Source organism: Solanum tuberosum, unplaced genomic scaffold (genome assembly GCF_000226075.1).
Source record: "Solanum tuberosum cultivar DM 1-3 516 R44 unplaced genomic scaffold, SolTub_3.0 scf00076, whole genome shotgun sequence".
Lineage (NCBI taxonomy): Eukaryota > Viridiplantae > Streptophyta > Magnoliopsida > Solanales > Solanaceae > Solanum > Solanum tuberosum.
In genome coordinates this window covers 1783852-1803385 of record NW_006239000.1, presented here as the reverse complement: position 1 = coordinate 1803385, position 19534 = coordinate 1783852, and the positions used below count along the sequence as shown (strand labels likewise).

The window sequence follows — 19534 nt, the reverse complement described above, 5'->3', positions numbered from 1 at the left end:
ACGAAACACGCCAGCCCCCCCCCCCCCCCCCCACACACACACACACACACCAACATACAAAGCCCCAAAGCTAATATAGCTTGATAGTTAAGACTACCAATCAAGTTGAATTTCATTTTTCAACCATAGTGATCTACTATGACAGGTCTATATCCTTGTTTGAAAGTTTTTGCAAATTGAACCTCTTCGTACTCTTCTCCTCTTCTGATTTCTTTTTCTTTCTTTTCCTTTTTTTTGTTGAGAAGGGTAAAAAAAGATCACTTGCTTTCGTTGCTATTTTATGGAGTTTATGGAACCCTTTCCAGATTTTGTAGCGTCTACTAGTGCATTAATTCACTGGCCTCATTCACTTAAGCTGCACTGACATAATATCTTCATGAGTAGATCTTGACCCCACATTCAATTTGTCGTAGATAGTTGATCCTTTTAATATTATATCATCATCTAGTTAGATCATTTCCTAATTTAGTTGATGTGCTGTGAACATAGTCTTGTAAATGCACTGAGTACCACATCTTCAATCTTCTTTTCATGCAGTTGAGGAGGCTGTGGTCTGAAGGACAATATATCCCTGGCATTCCTCCAGATCAAATTCCGGACCTAAATTCATGTCTTTTGTATCAGCAACTCCAGGTTATTAACCGTTGCATTTCCAGGAAAAAGCGACGCATTGCAGCCGCTGAATCGTTGGATTCGGTTGTCAGGCTAGGAAGTTCAAATACAGATGTTCTTGCTGATGACGGCACCCTTCCTGCAACTCCCGTCTTGTATGCTAAAGTTAACACAGGAGAATTAATTCTTCGGCTAGGAGTGGACAGCCAATCTGATCTAACAATGCTAGAAACGGGTGAACCTATATATACGCCAGTAATGCAGGTTTGTGGACAGGAGCAGATGTTATGATACGAATTGGATACCTTCCACTGTTAACTATTGATCGTTTATGACCATGAGTATATATATGCAGGAAGAACCCTTGCTAACGGAAGATCTAATCAAAGAAACAGAGGAGCTGGTGCTCCGAACAGGGAGGTAATGCCTTTAGGCTGTTTTGTTTTCAAGATCACGCTGCAAATGTCCATAAATGGAGACCAATCATTAATAGTAGCAGTTTAACACTTGCTCTGCAAAAACATTTACTTTACATATACCTTGCTTACACTAAAATTTGCTTCACTAAGCATCATTTTATCAACAAAAAAAAAGTTGGCATTAATTATTGACGTTGTTCAAACTCTTTTCATTTTTCTTATTTTCTAGTTATTACAAATACATCAAGGAACTTTCAGTTTTTTTTCTGTATTAAAGAATACAATCATCTGATTTCTTTTGTTCCTTGTCCTTCTCTTTGTTTCATACTTTTATGTTCACTGCTGCCCCTAATGCCTCAAATATTCCAACTTATAGACACAAGTAGGATAATCTTGACCTTTTCATCTGAAATGCTCGTCTTTCCTTCATCAGTCTTGGAGCTGGGTGCTCTCAACTCCTGTCTGACATGCAGGCTTTCAAGGTAAAGTTTCAGTAACAGAATCTGTAATTTAGAGTTTCCTGAAGTACCTTCTCAAGCTTGCAATTTGGCAGTATCTGACTGAAACTAGCATGCAAATTTCCTGAACTCTACTAGGCAGCAAACCCTGGGTGTATATTAGAAGATTTCGTTAGATGGCATTCTCCTCCTGATTGGATGGAATGTGATACAAATGATGGAATTAATGAAACCCTTGATACTAATGACTCATTGTCTGGAAGAGGCCAACTGAGTACTCGAATGCAGAAAGAAGGTTCTATTCTAGTTAACTCAAATTTCATGTCACAATTCTCTCCTCTTGTTTTCTGAAAATCACATTTCAATTGCTAAAACAAGGCTATTATTGGATTTGTTTGTGTTTGTAGAAAGATGAGACTACCTCTCAAATTGGACTGTACCACAAATTGGTTTGATTTGTTCATTAGTCACTTATAATAAAGTGTGCATACCTAGAACAACTGTTATTGGTTACATCAATGAAAGCAGTCCATTGTATTCTATTCTTATAATCACACAGAGTAGGCTAGAGACCATACAATAGGCTATATATTAAAAAAAGGAAGCTGCTAAAATACTAGTGCACTGGTTGTAAATACAGAAGGAACAACTATAGATCATTTAGCACACATATGAGACAGTACCTTCTAAAATGGTAGTTTTTTCCACTTGTCCATTCAAGTACTCTAGTAACTCCAGTGGGTCTTGGTAGAAGAAACATTCTTTTAGAACGTGCAGCAGTGCTAGGTATGACGAGGGGTCTATTCACTACTCATTATGCTAAGCAGGTTGTAGACGAATATTATAAACTAGTTGGCGGAAGTGGTATTTGGGGTGGGATGGAACAAAATACTAACTTGCACTAAATTTGCACTGTCCTCTTAAAATTTCTCGCGGTTGCTTTATGATTGTTGATAAGGTGATCAAGTACAAACCATCTTTGAGCGCATTTACGCAGAATAGGTGGAAGAAGTGTGCAAAACTTTATCTGACAACTTCTGCGGATTGATGTTTTTAGGCAACTTGTGGCGCGAACTATGGGAAACCTCAAAGCCAGTGCCGGCTGTTAGACAAACTCCTCTCTTTGATGAGGATTTGGCAGTGTAAGTTTCTAAGCTCCAGGCTGGCTTAGAAGATCCAAACAAAATGTTCTGATTTTTTGAATATGTGCCTTCTGTAGGGAAAGTATTCTGGATAATTTAGAGGATATATCTCCACATGAGCTTTTCAAGCAGCTGTTTATATCTCTTGTAAGTCCTCTTATGCATGTTTGAAATGTGTCTTGTCTTAATTTTCATCTGTATCTTCTGTTACTCTCATTCCTCAAACTTCCATAAGGAAAGAATTCGGCCTGTCACTGGTAAAAGAAATAAAAAATGAATATCCACAGATATATAAGCCTGTGGACTAGCAGAAACTCTGTTGTGGTAGTATTGCAGTTCCATGCTGAACAAGGTTTCTGTTATTGTTTCAAGGCTTGGTATTTTTTATTATGAACATAGATTTTGAATTTATATCAGCCTCTTATGTGGAAGTTTCATCTTATAAACTCAAATATACAGTTGAGAATTTGCCATTTTTATGCGTTTTTATTTTGTCAAGAGGAAAAAGTTGATGAAATTTGTGCAAGACACAATTTTCTTTCCTATATTCCATCTACTTTTGACAGCCATAACAATTATATAGTAATAAATTGCTGTTTATTTGGTGATGTTTAGGAATTCATCATATCCCTCCCTCTCACGTTTCCATTACGTAGTAAATAAAGCATTATTCTGGCTTGGTTGTGACATTTTCAGCTTCCAATTTTATTTTTTGTTTTTTTGATAAAATCACCCATTAATCTTGGGTTAGCTTTATTCAGCTTCCAAATCATATAACTTATGTTATTTGGTATTTAAATTTCAGTTGGGATCAGGGTTTGTAACTGCTGAGGCCATCCTCTCCAACAATTCAAATTTAGCGAAGCTGTTTAGTGATTGTAAAGAATATGTCATTGTCACCTGTGAAAGAAGCAACTGGGTTGACAAAGTTGATGAATTGTGCCAGGTATGTCTTCTGTAGCTTGGTGAAGGTTAATTAATAAGCTTTCTGACTCTTGTTACTGGATACAAGCACAAGTCTTGCTCCTGAGACATTCTTGTGCATTTGACTACCTCTCATTGGCTTATTATAAAGAACTAAAAACTTTCATCCCATAGGGCTTTGGTTCTCTAGTAAGAGAACAACACATGATGTGTAGGTTAGGTACATCATAAAAATACTGATGTTGAAGTGGTGAATTTTACCGGAGCTGGCTCATTATCCACCGAGTTTTGCAGGCCCTTGGGGAATTTCTCAGTTATAAAATTAAAGAAAAGAATAAGAAAATACTAGTAACTTTTCAGGGATACAAGGTTCATACTGAATCCACCGAAACCTATTGACTCCTATATAGCCCAGTTGCTAGTCAGCACCCCCCCACTCTTATCCCATCAGAGTGTGTGGGTGGGGATGGGGGGTGGGGAGTAGAGAAGGAGAAATGGAAGCAGCATTCTGGTGCTTGTTATACATCCTTTCTGCAATTTTATTAGCTTTATAGTGCTGGATGACGCTACATAAAATCATTGATTTGGACCCAAAATTTGCAAAAGTAGCATTTGTGAATGTCAGATTATTACTATAATAAGTTGTTATGCCGTGATGAGTTACAATTAAACTTTTTACTAGGTCTACGAGACTGTTGAGACAATGGTACTCAGTCCAGATGAAGTTATAAGGATCACCTTTCAACCTGAAGAACCTTCAGCTGCACCCCCGAATGAACTAAAACGTCGATTCAAAAGGCTTAGCCTCATATTCAGAAACAAGGATAAGCTATCACCGCGAGACCAGAAGAACCAGGAGGAGAGTCCATTACGCCAACCATTCTCATCCATGTTTTCAAAGAAACCTCCTAAGCCCGACAGTTCATCTCCAGATAAACCTGTTACTTCCGTCGAAAATGACTGGACAATTGTATAATAACAGTTTTTTATTGTTGTTCATTATGTAACTATAAATATATGTTACTAGTTTAGGCACAGAGACCCGATGAATATTCCAGCATTGTGGGTTTCAGCTGATGCTTGTGACGAAACAGTTAATGGAAGAATCTTAGTGTATTTTATATGATGGAAGTTATTTTTCATGAAAAACATTTTTCCAAAACATGTTTTTCATGAAAAAGTATTCCTCAAAGATGCTTGCCTTAAGTTTTAATACCAGTAATTATTAAAAATATATGGTAACCTTCCAACGTGGTATTATTTTTGGATGCAACGATACCTAATTTGTATAGGATAAGAATTTGTTGTCAAATTCTTATGCAAATAGGTTTTCTAAGTCCTCTATAAATACATATTTTCCTTCATTGTGGTTGCCTCCTTCCACTTTTTTCTTGTTTGCAAATTGCAAAATTATGGGTCAGGAAAACGTTGAGACGCTGGAGGAAGCAAACAAATATGATCACAGAGAGCTAAACAAGAAGCAGGAGCTTTTCTATTTTGATCCAATGAGCCCTGGAAGTTGCTTCTTTCTTCCACATGGTGCTCGAATTTGCAACAAATTACTCGAATTCTTGAAGAATGAGTACTGGAAAAGAGGCTACGAGGAGATTTGGAGCCCAGATATATACAAGATGCAGTTATGGGAAACTTCAGGCCATGCTGCAAAGTACAAGGAAAACATGTTTGTGTTCGAGATAGATGATAAAGCAGTAGATCAATTCGGGTTGAAGCCAATGAACTGCCCTGGACATTGTAAAGTATTCGGTCACAGAGTTCGTTCCTACAGAGAACTACCTCTTCGTCTGGCTGATTTCGGAGCTCTTCACAGGAACGAAGCTAGTGGTGCCCTTACAGGTTTAACACGTCTCAGGCAATTTCACCAGGACGATGCTCACATCTTCTGCAGGGAGTCACAGATCAAGGACGAAGTAAAAGGCGTCCTGGATTTCATCAGTTATGTGTATACCATATTTGGTTTCAGTAATGTTGACTTCAAGTTATCAACAAGACCTGAAAAGTATATCGGAAACTTACAAAGTTGGAAGAAGGCTGAAGATGCTCTTGCTGAAGCATTGAACGAATTCGGAAAGCCCTGGGAGATCAACAAGGGGGACGGAGCTTTTTATGGTCCGAAAATCGATATCAGTGTATCTGATGCAATGAAAAGAAACTTACAATGTGCAACATTGCAGCTTGATTTCCAGCTTCCTGAAAGATTCAACCTTTTATACGTAGCAGAATACGATCAAATTCGAGAAAGACCAGTTATGATACACAGAGCTATACTTGGATCAGTTGAACGAATGTTCGCTATACTCTTTGAGCATTACAAAGGTAAATGGCCTTTCTGGCTTAGTCCCCGTCAAGCTATTGTCTGTCCTGTTTCAAACAAATCTCAATCGTACGCGTTTGAGATCTGGAAACGATTACATGATGCTCGTTATCATGTTGATATCGATGTTAGTGACAAGACAGTTGGGAAAAAGGTACGTGAAGCTCAACTCGTACAATATAACTATATACTAGTGGTAGGTGAAGAGGAAGCTAAGAACGGTCAGGTTAGCGTTCGAGTCAGAGACAAACGTGATCATCAAGTCATGACTGTTGATGAACTCCTTGATCAGTTCAAAGATATGGTTGCATCGTTTCAGTAGTAGTAATTTTTGTCGTATTTATTTTGATTGTTACTTAAATTTTGTTACAATATATTATCGTATTGTTTAAGTTTATAATTGGTGTGTATTGATGGAGTTAAGTTGGTTACTTGAGTTCATTATTTATACAGGTGTGAACACATTAAAATCTATCCAAATATTGTATTCATCGAAACAGTACAAAAGAGACATTCAACAAAACAGATGAATTTGTGCTCTTCTAGCTAATTAATCTTCATAGAATATCTTTTTCATCAGTTTTGTTATTGTTGGTGGTAGTGTCATCTTGTTGAAGATCCTTCATGATGAACTCTGGCACCACAAAATTTGCAATCCAGTACATAAACAGCATTACTGCACTGTCAAAACAAGTTACCAGTAAAGAAAACATAAGCAAACGCACTTGACATTCTTTTTTAAACAAACTAAAAAAAAAAGTAGAGCGAACAAATTGAAACAGAGGGAGTAGAAATTTATGTGCAAATATATCATTTTTTCAAATTGTTCAAGATATTATGTGAATTCGTAATATATTATCGAATCTAACGAGTTAAACTTAAAATTAAAAAAAATAAAGAAAAGTACCAACCCAGTCTGCAGCAAAACTGACAAATCTCCAGATGCAGCAGGTGAATTAACAGCCTTAAGTGGAGCAATTAACAGAGGCCTTTTTCCTTTTACAAAACCAGTAGCTGATTTAGTATTATAATGTTGCTGCTCCAATACACAAATTGGCTTTGATTTATGGTATTGGTATGTGAATTTGTTGGTTGAAAATTTTAGTAATATTGGAGAGTGAAGGTTAATAATGCACTTCATATTGGTGGAAATTGAACTTTTTTTTTTTTAATTCTATTAAAATGGGTGTAATTTTAAACAAGGAATATTTTTGATGATATAAGATAAGGTTTATAAGGAAAGGAGAGAAAGAGGAGAAAGAACAAAATTTATGGTAATGGATAGTGGGCTTTATTTTGGATCAAAGCCCTGTTTAGTTTGATCCATGAACATCATTGAGTGGGTCAGATGGCCCATTTAACCATGGAAAATTTATGCTTAATAACAAGTCTTTAGCCTATATTATGTAGTATGTACTATAGCTACAGTTTAAGAAAATTGTAATTCGCGGCTACAGTTTTCCCGATTTTTGCTATTCTATTTCTTAATTGTATAAATCCAGAATTTATATAATTTGATTCCTGATTATATAAATCCAGAATTTAAATAATTGAGATTCTGATTTTATAAATTCAGAGTTTGTATATGCTTACCCTAACAATTTGTATACGATTTATAATAAATTACCTTGTTTGTATATTGGCAAGTGAAATATACAAATGGGTTAATTTCTAAATATATAAATACAGAATTCATATATACTTATCTTGTTTGTATATTTAGCTTGCGAATATATAAACGAGCAAACGAAATATACAAACTGCAGCTTCCATATAGCAAACGGAACTATAAATATAGAGTGTAATTACCGAAATTATAGTTATACTGTCTTATTGTGTCTATTATCTTTGCTATTTCTGAAATTTAAGTCAAACACGCCAATTTTTTATTTTTTTTTAAAAAAAACTTTTGACTTCTCAAAACATGATCAGCAACATATACAATATAGTTTTACAAGTAAAATTTAAAAAAAAAAAGTTTATATGTCAACCTTACTTCTATTTCAAAGATAAAAAAATTGCATCCGATAACTCTTTGACTCAATAAAAATTAAGTCAAACAATCCAGAAAACGAAATAATAAAAGTACAGGAATCCAAAAAAAGAAAAATATTATAAACCCAACACAATCAAAATACTTTTTTGTCGCATAGTTCATTAAGCCAGGCGGTAGGTAGCACAGTGAGTCAGTGATGATGATTCATAAGCTGTAGAATAGACACAGCTTCGATATGATGCAGTTTTAGCTTATTATTGATCGAGGATATGTTTGTAGATAGGAAATTGCGGAAAATATAATTAGGGTAAAGTTATTTATATTAGTAGTCGTAGCATTATTTTTACAGTTTTTTGTATTTTAATTTTGTTATTTCTTATACTTTGATTTATTTTATTTTTTCTTGTTGTAATTAATATTCAAAATGTTTCATCGTGCTTTCTATAATAAATAATTGATTTTTCTACCTCCTTAGATCTCACTTTATACAATTACACTAACTATATGTCGTTGTTATATTGTTAATCATCTATATATACATATATCACTAGGCTTCACTCCTCATTGTCTTCAAAATTATAATTTATAATATTTTTCGTATAGTTAGTAATATCTTAATTTTTAGTTTAATATATTGAATTAATCTGATATAATTTAACTTTGAAAATTAGTCAAATTAATTTTTAAAAAGTGCAATATGACAACTAAAAAAGGACGGAGAAGTAAAAAATAATGCAACCTGCACAACAACGTAACTTAATTCAATTGATAATACTTAACCTTTTTCAACTGTCAAAAGTCTTGGCAATTAAATTTTCTTGAGAACAATTTGTGTTTTTTTACCTCTATATATACATATATCACTAGGCTTCCCTCCTCATTGTCTTCAAAATTACAATCAAGAGATGATTAACTCTAAGTTTTTTCTTCTCATGGTTCTATGTGCTCTCTTTTGCTTTCTTAGTGTCACCAAGTTTGTTTCTTCGAAGGTCGATTCAAAGGTAAGGACACTAAAATTAACGCTTTAAGCAAAAATATTTAGAGTCTCATGAAATTTACTGTTATTATACATAAATATATATATAGTTATCATTAATAAGATTTCAAATACGTATTTATAAATGTTCTTTTCCCTTTTTTGGATATATATGGTGTAAACTTACATAACAAGCCTTGTTCTTCAATTTTTGAATTTTTTTCTCCTTTATGTGTGTACATTAATTCATTTCATTTTTCTATTTTTAATGATCATATTGATTTTTAGTTTCGACTTGATATTAATTACTCCCTCCGTTTCACAAAGAATGATCTGATTTGACTTGGCACGGAGTTTAAGTAAATAAAGAAGACTTTTGAATCTTGTGGTCCTAAATTAAAGTTATGTCAAATGTACAAAATTGCCCTTAATCTTGTGGTCTTAGACATGCCAACGTGGAAAGCAGAAAGTAAAATGTTACCAAAAAAGGAAAGAGGTCATTCTTTTTGAAACTGACTAAAAAGGAAAGGAGGTCATTCTTTGTGAAACGAAGGGAGTACTTTTTTTCGATATTATGAAATAAATTCAAGATTTTGACTTAATATAGGTTGTAAAGTCTACTGCAGAACCATCGTCCCTGGTGGATTCCAGGAACTACATGCTTGGGGAAGAGAAGTCATTTCATCATCCTGTTGCCTACAGTGAAGGCCCTAGTGGGGGTACTGGGGGTGAAATGTCAAGAGGAGGTTCTGGGGAAGGGTATGGTGAAGGCAGTGGTGGTGGAGGATATGGAGGTGGGGGTGGGGGTGGGGGAGGAAGTGGTGAAGGAACAGGAGATGGCTCCGGTTATGGTTCTGGGGAAGGGTATGGTGAAGGCAGTGGTGGTGGAGGATATGGAGGTGGTGAAGGTAGTGGCGGAGGAACAGGAGATGGTGGTTCTGGTTATGGTTATGGTAATGGAACTAGATCTGGTGCAGGAGGAGGAGGGGGAGGAGGTAGCGGTAGTGGTAGTGGGGGAATGGATGGGAATAATGGCAGTGGTGAAGGGGAAGGTAAAGATTATGGAGGAGGTGGAATACCGTGAACACAAGCCAATGCATGCATAATGTACTCTACTCAAGCATGCATGAAATACTATTCATGCATGCTTCTACTTCTTTTTTTGTTGCAATTTTTCCTTTCTATCTTATTTTCAGTTCCTCCTCTCTTTAATAAAATAAAAATCAAGGAGATTTATTAAAAGTCGAGATGTAGTGTATTTTATTTCTCCAATTGGCAATATATATAAAAAATTCTTCTTCTTAAGTGAACATAAAATAAAAATTTACTTATATATAATGAAAAGATAAAAATAAACGAATGGGGTAATTAAAGTATCAGAGGCAGAAAGTAGCACCAAAACGTAAACAACTTGCATCCTTGAGACAAATACTTTAAATTATCTTAATGGTGTTTAATATTTACTGATTCGATTAATTTTGACTTATTATGAATAACCCCCCAAGAAAAGAAAAGGCATATTTTATCAAACAATTTTTCAATTTCATGACTCAAACAAATGCATGTTCTCAGCTCTCATTTTATATGTTGTTGTTTGAATTTAACGAGTCAAATCTTTTACTTTTAATTTGCTAGTGAATATGGACATGGAATTTTTAGGTTCTTTGAAATAAAATTTAAAAACCAAGTAAAAAGTATATAAATTAAAAAAATTAAAATATATATTTAAAAATACACATTATTAAGAGGAAAAGTTTACAAACTTCATAGCTGATATTATTTCCCTACTATTTGATTATATTCATTGAACTTCTAGTAAACAATATTGTTCATTAATTCATACTTAATAAAGTTACATGTTACATATTGTAAATTTCTAAATTAATGCAAAATTTCCGTTTCTTATATCTCTATTAATCTAGAGTTGCATTTATATACATTACATACAAGTTCTAACTATAAATTATACATTGTTATAAATTCTGTCCTAACAATTCCTAACTCACGAAATAGGTTTTTAGCAATTTAAAAAAATATTGCATACAAATATGACTTCGAATTTCATGATTATGATAATTTTGGGAACTTTAATGTACACAAGTTCCGCTCGAAATCTTATCGGGTTAGATTTTCCCGATAATTATAATAATAATAAGATTCCACGAGTTAGTAGCTCATTTGGAGGTGGAGGTGGTAGTGGAGGACACGTTGGTCCCGATGGCATGGATTTTGGAGTAGGTGTTGGTGTTGGTGGTCAAGTAAGTGTACCCGGTGTTGGGTCAATTGGTGGTGGTGGAGGTGGCGGAATAGGTGGAAGCATAGGTAGAGATGGTTCGGTTTCTATGGGAGGTGGCGGAGGAGGAGGCATTGGTGGTCAAATCGGTAATGTAGGGTTTGGGGGCGGACAAGGTTTTGGTGGTGGCCAAAGTTTTAAGGGAATTCACGATTAATTTGATTGTCTGATTTTATTATTGAAAATAATGAATTTTATTTTAAATTGAGTAGAGTAGTTCAATTTTTTTCTTTATATATATTCATCGCGAAATGCTAACAAATTACTCTTTTATAACTATTTAATATTTGATATTTCATAATTCATTAATTTAAAATCTGCATCACCCCAGCTACAAAATTACTACCAATTTGATCCTGTCTCCAATTTCTATATGGCTGATACGATTTATTCCCCCAAATACGTATAATAAATAAATACTTTATCATGCTCAGTAAAATAATTTAATAAAACATATTAGTATTTGTTGTTCAGATTATTCTGATATAAGAATGCAAAATTATGAATAAAGAAGCATTTATCGATCGACTAACAATATTTATGTTCAATTTAGCTCTAATTATACGCAAATGAAATCGTCAAAAAGGATACAAACAAATTAAAGTATGACTTAACTCGCAAGGGATATAATTTTATCTTAACTGAAATCTCTCTATTTAGATAACAAAAAATAATGATCTATATATATATATATATATATATATTAAAAATAGTGGACAAAAAAAATTAAACAAAAGGGGTAATATAGTAATTTCAGCAATAAATAAGAAGACACAAAATTTTACACATAAATCGCATTCGATGAATGCGTTTTATGCCTTTCATTCTCAGCTCTTTCTATTTAGGTATCTGAGAAAGATTTTTTCAAGTTTTCAATGATATGACGTTTTTTTGAAAGATAAAATGTTTATCTTTTCTTGATATTATAAAAGTAATAAATGAAATAAATAAATATATTTTAAAACTAGTAGACAAATAAAATTAAACGGAAGGGGTAGTATAATAATTTCAAAAATAAATAAGAAGACACAGAATTTTACTCATAAATAGCATTCGTTGAATGTGTTTTATGCCTTTCATTCTCAGTTCTTTCTATTTAGGTATCTGAGAAGAGTTTTTTCAAGTTTTCAACGATGTGACCTTTTTTAAAAGATAAAATATTTATCTTTTCTTGTTATCATAAAAGTAATAAATGAACTAAATAAATAAAATTTAAAAATAGTGAACAAATAAAATTAAACGGAAGGGGTAGTATAGTAATTTCAACAATAAATAAGAAGACGCGAAATTTTACTCATAAATCGCGTTCGCTGAATGCGTTTTATGTCTTTCATTCTCAGTTGTTTCTATTTAGGTATCTAAGAAGGAGTTTTCAAGTTTTCAACAACACGACTTTTTTTAAAAGATAAAATATAGGGAAAAGGGTCTGATATACCCCTCAACTTTGATATTTGGAGCTGATATGCCCCTCGTTATGAAAGTGACTCATACATACCCTTACCGTTATACAAACGGCTCACATATACCCCTACCGTTACAAAATGAGCTCACATATACCCTTCATTTAACGGAAGTGAAAAAATTAATTTTAAACTTATATTTTTGACTTTTATTTTTTTAAAAAAAATCATTTAGGGGTATATAGGATTCTTCTAGAAAGTTCAAGGTATATTTCAATTTTTTCATACATAAATTATTTTTTGACTTCTTTGATCTTCATTATTTTAGTTTCTTATTCTTATTTTATTTTTTCTTTCATTTCCTTAGTGTAAAGAAAAAAATTTAAAACTATTGTTTTGTGGCTATATTATAATTTAAAATAATTTTTTTAATTCTATAATGTAATTTAATTTTTGTATTTGAAGAAAAAAAATTTGGTCATCTATAATAAGTTTTACAAGAATATTAGTGAAACATAAATAAATTTGACCATCAAAATAATAAATCCAAATTAGCCATTGAAACAAAAAAAATATGTTTGAGGAAGATTAAATATACTCGTATGGGATTATAGTTTTTTTTTTTTAAAAATAATAAAAACTTAAACTAAATTTTTTCTTTTTCATTTCCGTTAGAGGGAAGGGTATATGTGAGCCATTTGTATATAAGTAGGGGTATATATGAGCCACTTTCATAACGAGGGGCATATCAGCTCTAAATGACAAAGTTGAGGGGTATATTAGACCCTTTTCCCTAAAATATATTATGTTTTCTTGATATTATAAAAGTAATAAATGAAATAAATAAATATGTTTTTAAAATAGTGGACAAATAAAATTAAACGGAAGGGGTAATATAGTAATTTCAGCAATAAATAAGAAGACACGGAATTTTGCTCATAAATCGCATTCGTTGAATGCGTTTTATGACTTTTATCCTCACCTCTTTCTATTTATGTATCTGAGAAGGGTTTTTTTAAAGTTTTCAACATGACTTTTTTTAAAAGATAAATGAAATAAATAAATATATTTTTAAAATAGTGGACAAATAAAATTAAATGGAAGGGGTAATATAGTAATTTAAACAATAAATAAGAAGACACAAAATTTTACTCATAAATCGCATTCGCTGAATGCGTTTTATGCCTTTCATTCTCAGTTCTTTCTATTTAGGTATCTTAGAAATATTTTTTCAAGTTTTTAACGATATGACTTTTTTTAAAAGATAAAATATTTTTTTTTCTTGATATTATAAAAGTAATGAATGAAATAAACAATTTTTTTTAAATAGTGGGAAATTAAATTAAACAGAAAGGGTAGTATAGTAATTTCAACAATAAATAAGAAGACACGGAATTATACTCATAAATCGCGTTCGCTGAATGCGTTTTATGTCTTTTATTCTCAGTTGTTTCTATTTAGGTATCTGAGAAGAGGTTTTCAAGTTTTCAACGACACGACGTTTTTTTAAAAGATAAAATATTTATCTTTTCTTGATATTATAAAAGTAATAAATGAAATAAATAAATATATTTTTAAAATAGTGGACAAATAAAATTAACGGAACAGATAATATAATTATTTCAGCAATAAATAAGACGACACGAATTTCTTCCCGTCATTCTTCTCATGATTATGTATTCATTAAACATCAAAATTAAAAATAGTGTTTACTCCAGTTCTCTAATCTCTGGTATTTATGTTACTTCATGAAGTTACATCAAGTATAAATATTAAGAACTTTCTTTTTATTTCTCTATTTTTTCTTTTTGCTAACTCGCTTAATACGTTATTTAAGTTGATGCTCTTTAAAAAATGTCTTTTTTTATCTACAAGAGTAATTAGAATAATGTTGTTTGTTGTTTAAGGTAAGAAAAGAATTATCATAAAGTTTTAGATTTGCTCAAAACCTTTAGAAAATTAATTAGAGGAAGAGAATGTGCGTTATAATTCAAATTTTATGAAGACTTTTAAGTGGATAATTTTTCACCCATTAAATATTACTGTTACAAATATAATTACTTATGTTCAGTTTTGGTTCTCACATTAATTATCGAGAATTTAATTATCTTCAGCAATTTATCTCTACAATATAAACTCTTGACATTGTGTATAATTATATATATCTTGAAAAATCTCTTTTATCTTTTCCACACAAATACAAACACCAAGAATGAAAAGTAAGGATTCTTCAAATTTAATATTTAAACTAATAGTATAAATGTTTTAAACTATATATTTATTTTAACCTGTTGTAACAAGATAATTTCCATTATTTAATAATCTCATCAAAATAAAAACTTATATATGATGTACATTTATTTTCATGCAGTATCAACACAATATTCAAAGGCATTTATTTTTCTAATATTTTTCGGAGTATTTACACGTGACACGTCAGCTAGAATACTCCTAGGAGATGCAGTAGCTACAGTTTTTGAGATCCCAGCTGGTGTAAATGGCTTAGGATTTGGTCAGATTATCGGAGGAGCTGGCGGCAGTAGTGGCGGCGGTGGCGGTGGAGGAGGTGGTGGTTTTAGTGGCGGAAACGGTGGCGGATTTGGATTTGGCTTTGGTAGTGGCCACGGGTCCGGCTTAGGCGGTAGCGGTGGTGGTGGAGGCGGTGGCGGCGGCGGAGAGAATGGTGGTAGTGGTTTTGGATTTGGGATCGGTGAAGGTTTCGGCGGTGGTGGCATTTGATCTAATAAATTTGTGGCATATTTAATTTAATTTTATGTTTATTTAATAAGCTTAGTATATATATGAGAATATTTAATTTCACTATTTAAAGTTAGCAATTGTTCCATTTAAATAAATAATTAGTGAATAATATAGGCATATTTATGCTTATAGTTATGACTTTTTTGTTTAATTGATCACTATTCCTTTTCTCATATAATAAACTAAGAATGGTGAGAGTTAAATAAAAAAATCTCACTCACCTCTTGTAAAGAGTTGATCCCGATTAAATTATATGACTTTCTTACACATCTACAATATTATTGGGTAATTGGTGAGATTACTTCTATGGAAGAAAGTCATATTCATCTAATAAAATTCACGATTGAGAAAAACTATTTTAAGATCAGTAATCAATTCTAACAAATATTTTTAGGATATATAATCCGAAAGTATTTCGAATAAATATACGTAAGAATAAAAATATAACTTTTTTTTCTTATGATCAGGTTATCAATTAATTAGCTCGTTAAAGAAAGTGGTCAAAACTGAGACGTCCAAAACCAATTATTCAATAATCATAAAGCCCTAAACATTTATAAAACCATCAAACCAATAACTCAAATCATTAGCCGTTAATAACTCTATTATCGATTCAAATTATTGATTTCACGATCCTAGTGAAAAGTTAAAACAGTTGGATTCAGCATACACAGTAACACAGAGTATATAAAATCCTTTTGTCCGTAGTATTTACATGATATGTCAAAATCAAAATTAAATGTTCATCAATTTAATGTATACAGAGTCAACTACTTCAAAGTTGTGATGATAACACTAAATTAAATTTTTACGTGCATGGCTTACAAATGTCAAAATAAAATTCATGCATTCATTTACGTATAATGAATGAAAATTCAGTGTACCGTTGAGTTTTTTGGATTTTTCAGCCTATAAAATCCCCTTTACAATCCTTCAAAATTCTCACACAACTTTTATTATATTATAGTAACTCTTTTTGGATAATATTAAATTTCTAAATTGCTAGAAAAAATGTTGGCTAAAAATTTATTACTTCTTTTTGTGTTTTCACTTGGAGCTTTTCTTGTTTGTGCTAGAAATTTACCAAGTGAAAACGAGTCTCTTGCTGCAGCAAAATATGGAGTTACTGATTATCAAGGTGGATTAGATAATAATATTGGTGCTGGTGGATTTGCTGCTGGTAATGGAACCTCAGATGTTTTTTAGTAATATTGTTAACAAATTAGAAAACTTTATGTATAAAAGTACTTGAAATTTTCAATGTTTTTACTAAAATTGAAGATAAATTTAAGTTTTGAATTAAGAGAAATGATGGTTACAACCTCCAAATGACCTTCTTTCAACTCAATATATGGTCGCTGAGTCAGTGCAACAGATAATATTTAAACAAGGTTAAAAATCCATCTCTTTGTATTCATAAGAAAGATTAGTGATCGATTTCTCTATCAACACATGTTTAGTTGAGTTTGTTTGTTGCATCGAACTTATCTATAAATTACAGTTCGATAAGTGAGTGCAGCAGATATTATCCATAATTAAGAAGGTTAGAGCTCGATTCTCCTTGTCAACACTTTTTTAGTTGAGTTTGTTGCTTGAGACGTGTCTAGCGTACTCCTATAATTTACAATTCCTGAGTGATTCACAAGATATTACTAAAACAAAAACAATTTTTTTAGTGTGCATCTAAAGGGTAGCGACCGCTGAAAGAAAAATTGCTACCTTATTTTGTTAGATATTAGACAATTTAACGATGAAATTCGTAGCTAATTTGATAGTTCGTAATCTCTCGTCATAATTATTCACTAGTATTATTGTGTTTATGAAACAGGTGAGCCAACTGGGCCGGGTCTAGGAGGATCCATTAGTGGTGGCGTTAGCGCCGGCGTCGGAGGAAGGTTGGGTATGGGAGCTGGGCCCATTAGTGGAGGAGCTGAAGGTAGGGTTGGCGTCGGGATCGGTGCCGGAGCCGGTGCAGGTGTCGGTGCTGGTGCTGGCGGCATGGGAGGTGGTACTGCCGGCAGTCCACCTGGCATTGGAATAGGCGGCAGCGGTGGGGTTAGTGGTGGAGTAAGTGGAAGCGGCAGAATTGGCGCTGGCGTAGGCGGCAGTGGCGGTAATATTGGCGGCGGAGCAGGCGGTAATGTTGGCGGCCCAGGTAGTGGAACTGGCGGAGAATTTGGCGGCCCTGGTAGTGGAACCGGTGGAGGATTTGGCGGCCCTGGTAGTGGAACCGGCGGAGGGTACGGTGGTGGGTATGGCGGCGGATGGCCGTGAAATTAATGTAACCCTAACTAGCAGTGGCGTTAAAGCTATTGCAGTAATATTACTAGTTGCATTTTAATTTCATGTTATGTGCTTTGTGAAATGTGTGAGTAGGATGTAATGATATAATGTAATGTTGGTTAATAAACTAGCGTAATTTTATACTTGAAGTCTTAAAATATAGTGTATGATTAGAGTTTATCCTAAAAGATAAAAATTTAATTTAGAATAGAGAAAATGGGCAAAAGCCCCCTAATCTATTGTTGGATTCTCAATTACACACTCATACTTTACGGGAGTTCTATTACCCCTAAATATTTTTAAAGTGAAATATATAAGGGAAAATTGTACGAAATAGCAAATTATAATTCAAATTAAATATTATAGCCATAGTTTATTTTAATTGTAATTCACAGTAAGCGTCCTTTTTTTTGCCATCTGATTCGATATACAATTAACCATTTTCGGTATATAATTAGTCATTTTATATATTTCTGTATAAAATGTGTTTGTGTTTGTATAAAGCGAGAGAAAAGTATATATACAAATACAAATATATATATTTTCATCCTATACACTTAGAGCTCGTTTGGTGTGAGGGATTAAAAATAATAGTGATGGGATAAAAAAAATTTATATTGTTTGGTTTTCCTGTTTGGGATAACTTATACCACCATTTATATCATATTGATGTGATAAGTTATCCCAGGATAGCTAACCCCAAGATAACTTATCCTGGGATAACTTGTTTCCAACCAAATTACCCCTTATAATTATATAAATACAAATCTTATTATGTAAATTACAATGAATTTATACAAAACTGAACAATTTATATAAAATTTGATGTATCTAGCGAATTATACAAATCAAATGCTCCATAGCAAACATAAAATTTGTTATGGAGCGCAATTATGCAAACTATAGCTATAACATACAAATCTTGTATGTTTGCTATATGTGAAAGTTGTTCTGTATATAACCCCTTGAAATGTCATAACTAGATATGTGTCTTGTAGTGAAACACACGCACTTGACACGTGTATTTAACTAGTTAATTAAGTATTATTTTTTCAATTTTTTTTTCTCCTTCTTCTTTAAACACTAGATTTTGTTGCCTGTGCTATGCACAGGCCCAATAACATAAATGGTATGTTTTGGGGCTAATAACGAAATTTTTGAAGCGATTATTTGCGTGGATAAAGGAATAAGTTTTTTTATCACAAACCTGTACTTTCTTTGACGCTATTCAAGGCACAATAAGACTACCCACATATAACATTTTTGAACAATTTTATGTTGTCAATTATCACGATTTAATTTTAAGAATCAGTCAATTTTTTTTTCCTGTTTTCTTAATAAATATTTTAAGTTGTCAATTATCACGATTTATTGTATTTTATACATAATTTTTAACGATAGATTAATTTCAAGAATCAATCGAATTTTTTTAAATGTATTTATTTTTGAAATATTTTATGTTGTCAATTATCATGATTTATAGTATTTTTACGATAGATTAACTTCAAGAATCAATGGAATTTTTTGTATCTTTTTCAAAACATATTTTATGTTGTCAATTATCATGATTTATAGTATTTTTACGATAGATTAACTTCAAGAATCAATGGAATTTTTTGTATCTTTTTCAAAACATATTTTATGTTGTCAATTATCATGATTTATAGTATTTTTACGATAGATTAACTTCAAGAATCAATGGAATTTTTTGTATCTTTTTCAAAACATATTTTATGTTGTCAATTATCATGATTTATAGTATTTTTACGCAATTTTTAAATATAAAAAATTTAAAAAAAATAAGACAAATAAATTAAAATGGACCCAATATATGTTATTTTTGTTGTCTCAATTTATGTGACACAAATGAAATTTGGAGAGTCATTGAATATTATATATTATACTTGGGCATAAACTCCCTTACGCACGGGCCCAATAA

At 32.3% G+C, this 19534-nt stretch overlaps 6 protein-coding genes across 7 annotated transcripts in view; 5 read left to right on the top strand and 1 right to left on the bottom strand.

Moving 5' to 3' along the window:
* Positions 1-4676, top strand: part of LOC102605619 (rab3 GTPase-activating protein catalytic subunit) — an 8980-nt gene extending 4304 nt beyond the window's left edge. The window contains exons 7-14 of the mRNA XM_006346141.2: positions 538-876; positions 968-1032; positions 1465-1513; positions 1628-1784; positions 2547-2631; positions 2709-2778; positions 3437-3577; positions 4238-4676. Coding sequence (XP_006346203.1) covers positions 538-876; positions 968-1032; positions 1465-1513; positions 1628-1784; positions 2547-2631; positions 2709-2778; positions 3437-3577; positions 4238-4531 — 1200 coding nt within the window. The 3' untranslated portion in view covers positions 4532-4676. The remainder of the gene's footprint in view (positions 1-537; positions 877-967; positions 1033-1464; positions 1514-1627; positions 1785-2546; positions 2632-2708; positions 2779-3436; positions 3578-4237) is intronic.
* A 193-nt stretch (positions 4677-4869) lies between these two features.
* On the top strand, positions 4870-6287 carry LOC102605285 (threonine--tRNA ligase, mitochondrial 1-like). The gene has a single exon (XM_006346140.2). The coding sequence runs from the start codon at positions 4968-4970 to the stop codon at positions 6207-6209; it is 1242 nt and encodes a 413-aa protein (XP_006346202.1). The 5' UTR covers positions 4870-4967; the 3' UTR covers positions 6210-6287.
* A 16-nt stretch (positions 6288-6303) lies between these two features.
* Positions 6304-7097, bottom strand: LOC102604717 (uncharacterized). Of its 2 annotated transcripts, none has more exons than XM_006346138.2 (2): positions 6799-7097; positions 6304-6568 (listed from the first exon to the last, which is right to left on the bottom strand). In XM_006346138.2, the coding sequence occupies exons 1-2, from the start codon at positions 7026-7028 to the stop codon at positions 6445-6447; spliced, it is 354 nt and encodes a 117-aa protein (XP_006346200.1). In that variant the 5' UTR covers positions 7029-7097; the 3' UTR covers positions 6304-6444. The 2 variants fall into 2 exon arrangements, with proteins under 2 accessions (XP_006346200.1, XP_006346201.1); XM_006346139.2 differs by having other exon boundaries at positions 6304-6563.
* A 2420-nt stretch (positions 7098-9517) lies between these two features.
* Positions 9518-9943, top strand: LOC107060334 (glycine-rich cell wall structural protein 2-like). The gene has a single exon (XM_015308108.1). It carries the CDS (start codon positions 9518-9520, stop codon positions 9941-9943), a length of 426 nt encoding a protein of 141 aa, XP_015163594.1.
* Positions 9944-10907: 964 nt separating this feature from the next.
* LOC107060333 (glycine-rich cell wall structural protein 1-like) lies at positions 10908-15291 on the top strand. The gene is made up of 2 exons (XM_015308107.1): positions 10908-11241; positions 14924-15291. Exons 1-2 carry the CDS (start codon positions 10908-10910, stop codon positions 15289-15291), a joined length of 702 nt encoding a protein of 233 aa, XP_015163593.1.
* A 1032-nt stretch (positions 15292-16323) lies between these two features.
* On the top strand, positions 16324-17586 carry LOC107060332 (glycine-rich cell wall structural protein-like). Its single transcript, XM_015308106.1, has 2 exons — positions 16324-16492; positions 17141-17586. The coding sequence occupies exons 1-2, from the start codon at positions 16324-16326 to the stop codon at positions 17584-17586; spliced, it is 615 nt and encodes a 204-aa protein (XP_015163592.1).
* The last annotated feature ends 1948 nt before the right edge of the window (positions 17587-19534 follow it).